Genomic DNA, 15,000 nt, shown 5'->3' with positions numbered 1-15,000 from the left:
TTAAAAAGGAATAATAATAATATCAACAGGAATAGGGAAAAGGATTACACTTATCTTTATTTGTATGCAACCTAAAATAAAAAAGAAATGAATTTTGTTACTTATAAATCAATATATATTAGATATATAAATATATACTATATAAGACAGAACTTTATGATGATAATGAAATAATCTCTCATCATACCTTTTAAATATTTTTAACTTTTCTTCCTATTCCACGGGATGAGGAGTGAAACAAATGTATACTCACAGTCTCTTTCAAATGTATTGACTAATGAAGATATGTAGATTACACGGCCTTTTATACTTATTCTGTTTTAGAATTTTATCGTTAATTTTAGTGAACGCGAAATCCGTATTTCCTCCTCCTCTCTACACGTCTTTCTTTTATACTGTCATTAATTTTAGCGACCACAAATTCAATGCTATCTTCTTTACAACTTAACGAAAAGATGCTATTGACTTTCCCCGGAAAACCGTTCCTACATGTGTCTTATTCATATGCTCCCCTTAACGTGTGAATGAGGGAGGGAAGACATTTTAAACTAAAAGATTTCATCTCTTTTTCTTACGTGATACAGCGTTCATCTTTAGTGCCCCTTAGATGTCATGTTACTGTTTTTAAAGTGCCATTATTGAATACAACGTTCTGAGAAACTATGGATTCGAAACTAATGTTGTTTATTTTAAAATATCTTACGTGTATGAATTTTACCCCCCGGGAGCCCCTCGTCAAGTGAACTTTATGTTAGATAATATTATTACATGAGTACTGTACTTTGATCTAAGGGGACTCGGTGAATCAATGGTAAAGCGTTCACTTGTGATGCGATAGGGGACCTTGGTGATTTAGTGGTATAGCGTTCATCTTTTGTGCATAGGTTCCGAGTTGGGCATGAAGTCCTCTTCCTCGTGTTCAACATTTGCTTCCAACAAATGAATTTTGTGGTAAACAAACACCGTATGCGTGGATTTCCTTGGGAGTTCTTCCGTTTCCTTCCACTTTTCGAGTGTACGGTGGTTCAGTGGTAGAGCGTTCACCTCCGGTGCTTGGGGGCCCTGGATTCAAACACCCTGCTCCCCCGTCAAGTGAACTTTTTGTGTTGGACAAACATCACGTGCGTGAGTTTTTTTCGGAGTTCTCCCGTTTCCTCAACCGTTGGACGTAATACATAAAATACCTCTTCGTAATAGATTAGAAATACATTCTGTTCATTATGTCCAGTCGAGACGTTTTTCACGTCATCTGTATCCTCAAAACATATAACACTGCATGTGTACTCTTTCTTATAAAAACAATCTAATACTATCATTTTTTATGACAATATAGATGAAAGTATTTTACAAGTACTTATTGTCTTTTCGAGTGCAGAATAATACGCGTTCAATACTACACAGAAGCTTGTAGTGTTTGAGCCCCGTCGCCCAAAGCTTGGACCTCTCCCAACAAAAAATTTCTTGATGCACGTCTGTGTACATAGCTAGTATACGAATTCTATGACGGGATTCTGAGCATTTTAAAAGAAATTGATGATAATAATAGGGAATATTTTAACTACTTTCGTCCTTAAAGTAATATCACATACAGCTTAGACTATAATATGGAGAAAACTGTACAAAGTTCAACTTCCTAGATCAACTTAAAGAAATGGAGAAATGTTCTCTTATTTGAGAATAGACAATTGTTTTAACTTGAAGATTTGTGCCCATGTTGAAATCGTGGGGGTGCTGTGGATCAGTGATAAAGCGTTCACCTCCGGTGATTGGGGTCCCTGGTTCGATCCTAACTCTCGCCGTGTGGACTTTGTGGTGCATATAGCCTCGCTGCTGAACGGAACGTTAAACTCAAAAATCAATCAACATCATGTGTACATGGGTAACGACATCCGAGATGAATAGGCAACACTAGTTTTGTCAAGTTTTAGATCTCAAACACTGTTTTAATATTACCTAAAACACACACACACACACACATACATATCTTCGCTTCGTGTTGTCTGAAACCATGACCTAAGATAATGTTGACGCGACAGCTGGAGAACAACATTGAAATACAAAACATGTTCTGTTATCTTATTTTTCTGCTCTTTCCAAGTAGACAGTTCAGATACAGAAACTCTCTCAGTTCGTTGACTTATGTACAGTATGTGTTTTTAACGTTAGATTTCACTCTTATTAACATTAGAAAATTATGAAATTAACTTCAGTGCCTCAGTGGTAGAGTGTTCACCTCTGGTGCATGAGGTCCCGTGTTCAAATCACATGTCTTTTTTCTATATACTTGTCATTAATTTTAGCGACCACAAATTCCCTGCTTCCTTTACAACTTAACGAAAAGATGCTATTGACTGTCCCCGGAAAACCGTCCTTATCATTTCATTTTTACGTTCCAGAGGGCACGGTGGCTCAGTGGTAGAGCGTTCACCTCAAGTGCTTGGGTCCCTGATTCGATCCCAGTTCGTGCCCTATGAACTTTGTGGTGGACAAACATCGTATGCGTGGATTTCCCTTCGGAGTTCACCAGTTTCCTTCCACTTTCTTCATTACATCATTTCATTCATTTTTTCATTATCACCTCTCCTTCATTAGCCTAGTAGACGTAACCGCTGGACGTAAAACTCGGTGGACAAACACCGTGTACGTGAATTTAATGCAACATTTCATTCATTCATTTCTCATCACCACCGTCCCGGCGGGAGCTCATGTGATTCGGATTCCACGTTAATCAGTAGGTCCACGTCTCATATAGCCTCGCTGCTGAAAGGGACGCTAAACTAAAATCAATTCAACTCAACAACTCATCATCACCGTCTGCATTAGCATAGCCGACATAACTGTAAGACGTAAAACTTAAAGATTTCCCATTAGCCTATTCATCATAAGAGTGGGACGTAAAACTCAGATTTCATTTCATTGTTTCTCTCGTTAGATCTTAGCTCGGGGGGTTTGGGGGTGACGGTGGTTCACTGGTAAAGCGCCAATCAGAATGAACTTTGTGGTGGACAAACACCGTGTACGTGAATTTAATCCAAGATCTTAGCTCGGAGGTGATTTGGGGATGACGGTGGTTCACTGGTAAAGCGTTCACCTCTGGTGTATGGGGCCACAGGTTCAATATCCTGTTCCCATCAAGTGAACTTTGTGGTGGACAAACACCGTTTACATGAAAGGTCGTAGGTTCAAAATCCTGTTCCAATCAGAATGAACTTGTGGTGAACAAACACCGTGTACGTGAATTTAATCCAACTCTTTCCTTTCCAACATTTCATTCATTTCTCATCACCACCGTCCCGGCGGGAGCTCATGTGATTCGGATTCCACGTTAATCAGTAGGTCCACGTCTCATATAGCCTCGCTGCTAAAAGGGACGCTAAACTAAAATCAACTCATCATCACCGCCTCCATTAGCATAGCCGACATAACTGTGGGACGTAAAACTTAAAGATTTCCAACCGGGGAACGTAAAACTCAAAGATTTCCCATTAACCTTGTTGGCATAATCGTAGGACGTAAAACTCAAAGATTTCATTTACAGACAGAAAGACAGACAGATCTTGTTGGCTTTATTATTGGACGTAAAACTCTTCATTGTTCAAATATTTCATTTACAGACAGAAAGACATACAGGTATTCATCATATTATCAAAATTAAAGCACCAAGACTTGTGTCAGCTGATATATATATAATTGCAATGCGAGCCAGAAAACATTCAAGAATTCCATCTTATCATTTTCTTAGAAATCAGCGAACAGAAGTATCATGCAAGCTCACTTATATATGTGTGTTTTTAACTAGGCCAGTATTATCTCGTTGCAATACGAATCATCAAAACATTTGACAATGACATCTTATCTGTTGCTCTTGAAACTAAACCATTTTAAGATGAAGTTCAATGTTCTAACAAGCAGAGAAAGAAAGAGACTAGCAAAACAGACATTCACATATGTGTCTCTGTTTTTTTTTTTTTTTTTTTTTTAATGTTAGAACATGAACGGAACTTTGAATAAATACACTTGTTCTTTCAACTGCCTTTATAACTAAATGAAGAAAGAACATATATATATTTTACTTACATAACAGAACATAAAGAACATATATATATATACAAAACAAAACACACACTACAGCTTTAAGCTGAAAACACAATCAATGGCAGGCTTCAATCGTGATAGCTGAAACGACTCTGATGAAGAACCGGTAGCCGTTCAAGAGTCTTTGCGGGAGGAGGGCGGGGCTTGGGAATTCAAATTAGCTAACCAATACAAGACGACTAGAAAAGGCATGTTTTTTCATGAACCTATAGCTGATGGTAACCCTAAAAGGCATGTTTCATCTTGTTTCTAGCAACATGATGTTCTCAAAGGCTATGAACATAACAACTAAACAGGAAGTGATATCGATTTACTTGTCATAGCAGACATCATCATATGAATATTCATATAACACACTTCACATCCTACGTTTTAAACAATATGATATGCTATGAGAAGTTTCCATTATTAGAATTTGCTCAATCATTGGAATCCATTCGCAGGATGTCTGGGGGGAAGGAGTGTATAGGTATGTGTTTCGTTATGAGACTCATATATGGTTTCATGTCTCACGTCTTTAAAAAAATTGTGAAATACAATATTTACCTTAGCAACTAATCCAATTTCGTGAGAAGCTTTGATCATTTGACTATCACGTCTTCTACAGACACTTTGTGGGAATAGGGCCAAGGGGCTAAGCAACACGATTTGCATGGGTATGTGTTTCGTTATGAGACTCATATAGTGTGTCTAATCTCACGCTTTTAAAAAAAATCATGACATATAATATTTACCTTAGCAACTAAGACCAATTTCATACAATCTGCTGAGAAGCTTCGATCATTTGAATATCATGCTTTCAGTTCATAATCTACAGTCATCTCGTGGGAATAGGACCAAGGGGCTAAATCGCTTATGCTCTTTGGCTTTCCAGGAGGAGTAGGGGGTAACGGGGGTTCAAATAAACCAAAATTTTCCCACGCGCTTCTGTGGTAGCCGTAAAAGGCTATGAACATAGCAACTAAAGGCTTGTCGAAACTTGACTACCAATTCCAGGAAATGGTATCGATTTCTAGGAAAACAAAATAATTTTTTGCTGACTCGGCCGTCTATCCAGCCTCAATTCTACTGCTGGGTACGTGGCAGGAGAAAAATATTTAATGCAATCGTTAACAGCGGGCTTCTATTTACGGCAGCAACATTGTTGTATAGAAAAGCGGTCGAGAAGGGGAGGGTGTGTATGTGTGTGCATAGTAACAGTTTCTGATAAATGTATTGGCGCTTTTTTTTTTTTTTTTATCATTATTGATGATTTAGCATGGATGTTCAAATTACAGAAGCAGGATCGAAAGTGAAGAGGTGTTGTACTTGCGGTGTTCGGTGTATCCAATGTTCTGTGCAAATAACAAGCATATCAATTTCCAAATATTCCAAGGCCAATTTCAGTCTTTTATGGTTGTTAGATAATTCTTTATTATAGATTCGGGAAGTACTAGGTATTTTTTTTTCTCGCTGCAGTATTTGCCAAACCGTCTATTCGCTGAGTTACGTAGGACCAAAAGCAGTAGCAGGTCACATGAAAGGTTAAAATCATATGAAGGGTAAGGAAAAAAAAAAAAAGAAGGAAGTCACAAAATTGCATTTTCGAGAAAACGGCGTTTTAATATTGAAAACCGCGTACAGAGGATAGCGTTAATAAATCTTTCGCCCCTTTTTACATGGACGTTTCTATATCGACGCATGCATGGCATATACAGTCAAATAGTACCAAGAGTAACCAACAGATAGGACAAAGCACCCGATAAAGCACATGCATGGACATTCCTTGTTTTTTCCCCTTACCCTTCATATGTAGATGTCCACATCCATTTCAATATTAGGAATAATTACGCCTTCGTGAATCAAGAAAATAAGCCAGCACCTTCTGACTTGGAGTGTCATTCTATTTGTACCTCATCTGTACGGAACTTAAAGGTTTCTGGTGATATTGCATGCCCAAATGTGAACTCTGCGATGCAAGTGGATACGAGTTCGGGTACGAAACAAAGTAGTTTACTGGCTGCGTAATACAGTTCATGGATTATCACCATACTTTAGGAGTAAACTAATTCAGTTGTTGAAGGAAACATAAATAAGCGATTCTGGAATACTGTAAAAGAGCAAGTATGCACGCGTTATTTGACATCAGCGTTTTAAGGGAATCCTACAACGTTTAACCTTTTAATCTCTTTCAGAGAGACGCTTTCACCCGTGAAGTTTAAAAAAGATCATTCAGATTTCAATGGATAACCTTAATGTAAACTTGACATTTCTGCATAACTTCAAGTCAGATATCAAGATATCGCCAAATTATCCTGCAATACTTGATATAGCTAAGAAGATTAACATAATGGAAGATATGCGCGTGGAGAAGTGAAGTGAATTACGTAATACTATTGATTTATTTTCTAAAGATATGGTGCAGCAAGTTTTATGTACATACATCCACCCTTTTTGGATGAATATCTCACTGTAACTTTTTTTTTTTTTCTTTCTTGCATATGTGACGAAACTTTCGCCATGCGTTCTGTTACAGATTCAGGTTTCGGAGAAGATGGTTAATTTCTTGGCTTGTGCAGAAATTTTTATTAAGTAAGTGTTTTGTAATTTCATAATGAAAATTACTTTTATATTATTCATTTTTCTAGTTGATTAGGGAAAAATATATTACTTAGGTATCATCGTTATCATGTTTTCATTTTTTTTTTTTTTTTTTGTTTTGTTTTGTTTTTTCATCAACCTGGGAAAGAGTATATGGCTAACTACATATTAGGGGAAATTAAAAATAAAGTTCTGGAAAACCGAGAAAGGTCAGGGAATTCTTTCCCATAATTTTTGTCGCCACCCTGACTTAAAGTCCCCCTTACTCTATTCTGTCTCTTGTGACAATCTGTTTGTTGCATACCAATATCTGAGCTTAACGCACAAGTTAACATTATCTATATAACATTAACTTTTATTCTACACTTTGAATAATTTCACGTTATTAATACCTCGTAGCACTATTTAAAAGTAGGGTGTTGTTCTTCATCGTGGATCAATTAACTCTTACACATTGTTTATATATATATATATATATATATATATATCGCGAGTATAATATGCTTCATGTATTATGTTTAGATTATTTTCTTTATAGGAGAGGTGTCGGACTCGGACGGAAGTAATTCTGATTCCTCAGACTTAAGTCAGGAAGAATTCAACGATGGTTATGACGAAAACTTGATGGGAGATGAAGAGGATCAAGCACGACTGGCACAGATGACTGAGAAAGAAAGAGAACAGGAAATATTTAAGAGAATAGAACAAAGAGAAGTTATGAAGACAAGGTGAGTGAAAACGTTGACATGTAGTAAGAATTTTTTTAAAGTAAAAATATACGTATGGTTGAGAGGAAGCTTTGTAAGTTAAAGGGAATTTCGAACTTGTTTCGAAGCACCACTTCTGTCTATTGAAAAGAAACACTCTAGTAGAAATGTGCATTGGGTGTTGCTTCTCTGTTAGAAAATTGAGTTTGCTAATTTTCTTTAGGTTTTATTTATTTATTTGTAAAAAAAGGAAAGAGTATTGTCACTGTAATTGTAAATAGTTTTACACTTCAGTTCAAATCGATTTTTTGGAAATGGTCGAAAGGCTTGAATTAAATAATAAACAAATAAAATGATGCTTTGTTCTGAATTTAACTGACATTTCCTGTATTATCAATATGTACTGAGGGCAGTTTCTTTCTTTTTCTGCATTTCGATTTTTGTATAAAGCAGACTTACAAAAGATAACCGAAGGTTCGTGTGAGAAAGTCTGAGACAGGTGCGATGGTTTACATTGCGAGTTCATAGCTTTCTTAGAAACTAAATATTTATCTGTTGCCCATGATTATAGAAATGTATTTAATGTTTATTAAATGGTTCAGTATTTCTGTCGCATCATCATCAAGTCCTCGGCAATTTTATCTTCCATTTCATGTCGGAGGGAATCTGGGAGACCTACATGACATCGAAACTCTTTAACTATTGTTTCACTTGTTCCACACTAGCTTTACTATTTGATATCAGTACACTACTTCAGAAACAAATCTATTTGCGTTGAAGAGAAAGAGTTAAATATTGTAAGAAACTTTGGTGCTGGTTTCCATTACGGACATTGATTCATTATATTGAGCCGAATTTGAATGTGGAGGGGCCGCGGTGGCTCAGTGGTAGAGCGTTCACCTGTGGTGCTTGGGGTCCCGGGTTCGATCCCAGCCCCCGCCAAGTGAAATTTGTGGTGGACAAACACCGTGTGCGTGGGTTTTCTCGGGGTTCTCCCGTTTCCTCCCACTTTCTTCATTCCACCATTTCATTCATTACTCATCATCACCGTCTCCTTTAGCCTAACCGGCATAACCGTGGGACGTAAAACTCAAAGATTTCATTTCATTTCATTTCCGAATTTGAATGTGCCATTTTCCTGGGAAATGATGTATTTTCACCAGTTGTATTTGATGTGCAGGCTATTGCCTCTATTGCCTCACTTCGGAGTTTCCATTGCAGGAGACTTTGTTTCAGATGGACCATGGGGATTGCATCCCACTTCTCTGTACTGTCTTTCCACAGGCTGGAGACGGTGCAGACTCGATGATAGACAGGCGCTGCTTGAGGAGTCCGAAGGCACGATAGTCCATTGGGATCTTTACTCTTGACAGGGATGTCGGAGAAGGGAATTGCCGAAATTCTAGTTTTCTAATCCATACGGTGATAGAATTCCAATGAACCTTGTCTTGTTGCAGTTCAACCTGGTTCACGTGTTCTCTGCACAGTGCTGGGATTTCTTGCTGGTAAATTTCAGTCAGGATGAATCTTGTAGTACAGAGCATTAATTTTGACGTTTTGCTCTATCTATCGGAAACTTAATTTACCCCTGTACGAGAAACTGAACACAATCATGAACTCGAAACTCACTGCGCACTGGCGGAAGAACGTGCTGCATCAGCTTTTGGCATCAACAGGTCTGTGTGTAATGACACGAACTTTACCACCCCTGTAACTTAAATCCACGCCTGGTTAAGGATAACAACAAACTTCCACCGATCACCCACGTGGTAACGTTCGTACAGCCTCCTGTAATTCCTTTTTCGCTTAAGTACATGATGTGGTTGATAGTCGCCTGGCCATTACATACTGTGTAGGAGGATTTTCGGAGGTTGCCATAAGCCAAACCACAAGCAGTAGCTGCTGGGTCGTCTTTACGGGATCAGTTTCTAGCTGCTCGTATTGGCGTGGTAGGCCCTGGACTCTGTGCGACATATTTACGTATAATTCAGTTTACAGTGGCACAACGTACACCACAAAAAATACGTACTAGACATTTCTGTGATGCACGACGCCGTGAAATTAGCGTCGGAAAGTGTCACAATAAATCCCTTCTCGAATCTGTTCAGTTTGAACTGCATCAGACTACACTCGATCACATGTTCTACTGTGTGGCTAACAAGGTACTGTTGCTTGCCTCGTGGCAATCTCATGGCGATGGGTTGCGAATGCGCGGTACAGTTACACATTGACTTCGGCTCAATATAAATGAATCAATTGTATTTAAATACTATTTTTTTCCAGCAGGGAAATGTCAATTTTCCTGGTTAATTCATTATTATTATTATTATTATTATTATTATTATTATTATTATTATTATTGTTATTGTTATTATTATTATTATTATTTGGTGAATTCTATATTTCTATTAACACTACCGAAAATTATTATGGGATAATGTACTTGAAATCGTGGCTTTTAAGATGTGTTCTTTCTAGGGAATGAGGGATGACAAATAATGCTATTGCACGGGGTGCAAATTGTCTAGTGTCCTCTGTGGTTTTAATAACTTGTCCGTATTAGCATTTAATTAATCTGTACTAAAGCTACAAGACAAGACGAGAGATGGGAATCATTTCTTTTTTCATAAGAATTACTGGATACTACTCGTGCGGAAGGAACGAATTCTTGGCGCTTGGATACATAGGAGCCCTAACATTTTTTTTTTTTTATTTTTTTTTAAATTATCGAGTCGAGTATTTACAAGTGTGATTTTACAACGAACTGTCAGCTTCGATGTAGACAAATTCTATGTTGATAGGGGCAGGGTATCTAAAATCGCATTACTTGAAACATTTGTATTAAGTTATACATTAATATTTCTTGTTCGAAGCTATTTGTTACAATCTTTAGTATTTGAAAATTAGTTCTAAATATACTTGGTCTTTTCGAAAGGTTTGAGATTGAGAAGAAGTTGAGGTTAGCGAGAAAGCAAGAAATTAAAAAGAAGAAAGAGCAGGAGAAATTGAAGATAGATGCCAAGGAGAGGAGCAAAGAGAGAAAGAAGACTGTAGAAGAGTTTAAGGGAAAATTTGACAAGAAGACTCAAGCAATGAACGCTCTCAAAGCTCGTAGGGAAGAGAGAAAAGAACGAGGTATTTATTTTAAGTTTATATTAGCGTATTAACACAGAGATTCAACCCAAATTACAGTTCTCAAACTGTTCGATAAATTAAAGTCTTGATTTCACTTTCTATTATAGTTTTTTGGCGGAACAGAAAACAAATGTATTTTATTGACATATATGCCAAAATTTCTTCCAGTAAGGTTTAAAAATATTCTGAAAGAAATCACCACGCTATAAAATCAAATAAATAAACAAATTGTGCTTATTCGGGGTGAACCTGAAAGATGTGCATAAACTCCGGGAGGTGATTCTGGCATCAAAAGAAGACAATAGGTCCTCTTGCATATTATCGAGTTCCACGTCATGTAAGAGTGACAAGGGTACCAACTCGGAATTGAAAATCGATCAATCGAATTATGACAATTGAAACGGAACAGAAAGATGTGCACATATTTCGGGGAGGTGATTCGTGACGTCAAAAGAAGAATAGAATCATAACAATTAAAACGTAACAGGAAGATGTGCACATACTTCATGCACTGATGTGCACATCTTTCTGTTTCGTTCTAATTGTTGTGATTTGATTTTCGATTTCAAGTTGGCACCCCAGTCACTCTTACATGACGCGGAACTCGACAATATGCAAGAGGACTTTTTTGTCTTCTTTTGATGTCACGAATCACCTCCCGGAGTTTATGCACATCTTTCAAGTTCACCCTCTATATATGTATTGGGTGGTGTAAAACTCTCACCCATGCTCAACAGAGGTTGATGGTAGAAGTAAAGAGACGACGAAAACAATATGACCTCCAACTTCCGGGTCCTTGTTTCGGTGGTAGGGGTCTGTTAAGATATGACGTTGTGATAATCCCACACGGTGATGGTAGCATATTTCTGTTAAACACTGTTTTTACTTCAAGCACCTCCACCCATCCTGAGTACTGGCGTGAATTTTAGAACTTTCGATATATAATAGGTTCGATTCCCTGTGAGAGTCCAAGTCGTCGGATCCCACGTTAAGCTGTAAGATCCATGTCTCATATAACCTTGATGCTGAAAGAGACTCTCAACTCCGATCCAATTAAACTATCAAATGGTTTTTAAAGTAGTCAATATTTTCATCTCGTTCTCTTAGTCTGTTGAAAACTATAGAAAAAACGCGTTTTTAACTTTTTATTTTTCCTTACTGACTAAATATCGTTGAGACTTAGAGGCTGAATGTTGTTCTAAAGAAAATTTTTCTCAATGAATTTGAAGCAAAAATTGTGTTTCCTTTTACTATGGCTTGCAAAGTCTGGAAAGCTGTAAAGCTCAGAATCAGAGAGGATATGGGATGAAAAGAACCCAATCCACTATTAATTGCAAATAGATACATAATTCCAAAAGTCGCTTATTGGAATTAAGTATATCTTTTAACATTTTTATTTTATTATTTTTATTTATTTTATTTTATCTTGACACAAGAATGAGCTTTTAAAATTCATCTACCCGTACCGTATTGTGTAAACAGTGAACTAAAATATGTCACTTTACAGAAATTTTCTCGAACTTATATAACACAAGTTGTTGTGTAGGTTAAACTGAGAAATCAGTTTACACTTTTGCTGTAATAGTGTTCTTATAATAGTATCACTTCATGACTATCTAGAATGGAAATCTTCAAACAGATAAATAAGTAAATAAATAAATAAGGTAGAGAACAGTATTCTCTCTTACATAAAGAAAAGCTATTTGTCCCCCCCCAAAGGATATAGATTGTATTGTACGACACACTGAAGATTTTGTGTAATATTTTGTGTTTTTTGTTTCCAAAGCAGAAGAAAAGGAGAAGCAAAGGATAGAATTGGAGAAGAAAAAGGAAGAAGAAAAACAGGAGGGTGAGGATGACGAGGAGAACCAGGACGAAGAAGACAAAGCTCCGAAAACTAAGTTAAAAGCTTCTGATATTTATTCGGATGACAGTGGATCAGAAAGTGAAAAATCTGAGAAAGCAGAAAGTCGAAGAAGAAGTAGTAGCAGTGATTCTAAAAGTAGCAGTGACTCGGATTCTGATACGAAGTAAGTTTTGTTTTTTCCTTTCTTGTCAATGACAGGTATTATATAATTTGTGTGTGTGTGTGTGGGAGAGAGAGAGTGCGAGCATATATAGTTCAATGATATACTGAAAGAGCTTGGATCTCCACTGTTATTTGTGTGAATAGAACTATTTAAAAGTTCATCCCAATGGAGGATAGTCCTTATCATGATTTCAGTGTCTGAAATTATCTCCGTAATGTTTACTTTTATAAACAATCGTATTTTATTTGTTCTAGAAGGTACAGTTGACATAATGGGTCTCAGTGTACGATCAAATTGCTTCAGTATATTCCCCGCTTATAGGGATTCGTGAATTGATCGGAATTGAACGTCGTTTCAGCACCGAGATGATGTTACATATGACTGACTGACTTACACTGAGGTTCGAATTGTTGGTGCTAGTGTTAGTGTGGTTTTTATCAGACGTTTACTACTCCCACTGGAAGTTGAATGCGGCACCGTTGGTGTTAGTCAGTTGGCCTAAAAAAACAAGCTTACACAAATTGCTGATGAGTAATCTTTAATTTTTGTCAAGAATCAATTTTGATAACGAGAAAAGTAGGATTATTAAGGTGCAAGTTTGAAACTCGAAAGTTCACCTCACCCCATTCCTTTTCCAATATTTCATTATTCGAAAGAAATAAAAAAATAACCCTCACACTTCTTGCCTACTCTTTGCTCATCCCGTCAGAATGTCCTAGCGCCGTCCCTGAATATTAATTATTAGTTCAAAAACTTAAAATGGGGCTAGGAAGAAAGAAAAAGAAAGAAAAAAAAAGTTTTGTAGGTCAGAGTAAAGGTGCTAGTATAATGTTTTTGTGTTTCAAAATAAAACTAAACACACAGAATTTTAGATAGACATAACAATGTATGCTTGAATACGATTTTCGTTGCTTGTTTGCTCCTTTACGCACCGAAGTTATATGAGACGTAGAACCTACAGTTTAAGGTAAAATCCGAACTCCTGTAAATTTTTATAATCTCCCACTGGGGTTCGAACCATGCACCAAAAGGCACACTCGCTAGCTACTAAACCAATGGGATGGACTCATATAAAATATAATATGTTTAAGAGTCATAATCGAATTCCTGTTTACTTCCATATTAGATCATTGTATCTGTAAAATAATTCGTTAAAAGTGTAAATGGTATTATATAAAATATGCTCAAAAATTATATATAAAATATGCTAAAATCGCACCTAAAATTTTGTATATGTTCAATATTTATCAATGTTTGAGTTGAGTTGAGTTTGAGTTAGAATCCTATTCAGCAATAAGGATATGTGAGACGTGTACCTACTGATTAACGTGGAATCCCAACCACATAAGCACTCACCGGGAATCGAACCCGGGTCTCCCACACCAGAGCCGCGTATCAATCTCTCAGTATTATTTCATTTTCAGAATGGGAAAAAACTATTTTTATTAAGATCCAGTGAAGTTAAACATTATTATGCTTTAGTTATAATTGAAAGAACTTAGTAATTGAGGTTTGCTATTCTCATCTACGCAATAATTTTGTACTTACAAAAGTGATACAGTTAAGTTAGTTACCCAACTAATACAAGAAAGTATCGTACCTTAATGACTTTCTAACAGTAATATGCGTCATATTAGTTGATATATTTCGGACAAAAATCTATATCTGTCCTGAAGACGGAAGACAATACAAGTATTTAAAACATGGGATAAAATTACGTATCCGGTTGTTTATTGGGACACAAGTGATACAATTAATTACGATACTATTCAAGGAACTAAACTGAAGCATGATTACAAATAACCTAAACTTTGATATATCAGATTTTAAGATAATACGTTATTGCTATTGTTGAAAAGCTATTAATTTTCATTTTTGCTAAACCATTCTTAGAGACCACTAGGACAAATAGAAGATATTTTAGGTTGATTTTATAGATTGAGAGCAATACGTAACGTGAGACGCTTATCTAAGAATGAACACACAGACGTGTTCAAATTATTAGACTCAACATTCAGTTTCTGAATATTTTACTGTTAACAATATTACATCAGAAAACGCGTTTTTATTTAGTCCAAATTACTGCTCTGTAACTCTGTCTTAATTTATTGTGGTCATTGCACATGCTTTTCAATACCAATAAAACAAATGCGTACGGGACATTCAGATTTAAATACTATACATGTGTGTATCTGAATTGGGAGCAAAAGTGAAATGGAAAACTTACAAGAAAATGATCTCTCACACAAAGGTTAATGTTTCGTATGAAATCCGTTATTCTTTATAAAGTCTTTTATCTTTTGTGGCATGCTATATACGAGTTTAGCACATTTTGACTTCAATTCAGCATCATGATACCACAAATTGTTGATCTCCTCGATCAGTTGATGTTTGTTTGTAATATGCTTCTTCTTAGCTTTTCCTTCATGAAGCTCCAAGGGTTTTCAATCGGG

The 15,000-nt window shown here is 36.5% G+C and overlaps 1 protein-coding gene across 2 annotated transcripts in view; it reads left to right on the top strand.

Annotated features, from left to right (window-relative positions):
• Rtf1 (RNA polymerase-associated protein Rtf1) overlaps positions 1-15,000 on the top strand; it is a 101,946-nt gene that overhangs the window by 45,818 nt on the left and 41,128 nt on the right. The window contains exons 3-5 of one of the 2 annotated variants that reach the window (XM_081725636.1): positions 7,214-7,403; positions 10,318-10,517; positions 12,307-12,547. In XM_081725636.1, the coding sequence (XP_081581762.1) occupies positions 7,214-7,403; positions 10,318-10,517; positions 12,307-12,547 (631 nt within the window). Of the gene's footprint in view, positions 1-7,213; positions 7,404-10,317; positions 10,518-12,303; positions 12,548-15,000 lie in introns of both variants that reach the window. The other variant, XM_081725635.1, reaches the window with a different exon arrangement.

The sequence above is a fragment of the Thermobia domestica genome, chromosome 9, assembly GCF_964235325.1.
Source record: "Thermobia domestica chromosome 9, izTheDome1.hap1.1, whole genome shotgun sequence".
NCBI classification, from domain to species: Eukaryota; Metazoa; Arthropoda; class Insecta; order Zygentoma; family Lepismatidae; genus Thermobia; species Thermobia domestica.
The sequence above is the reverse complement of the archived record's forward strand: the minus strand, read 5'-3'. Positions and strand labels throughout refer to the sequence as shown.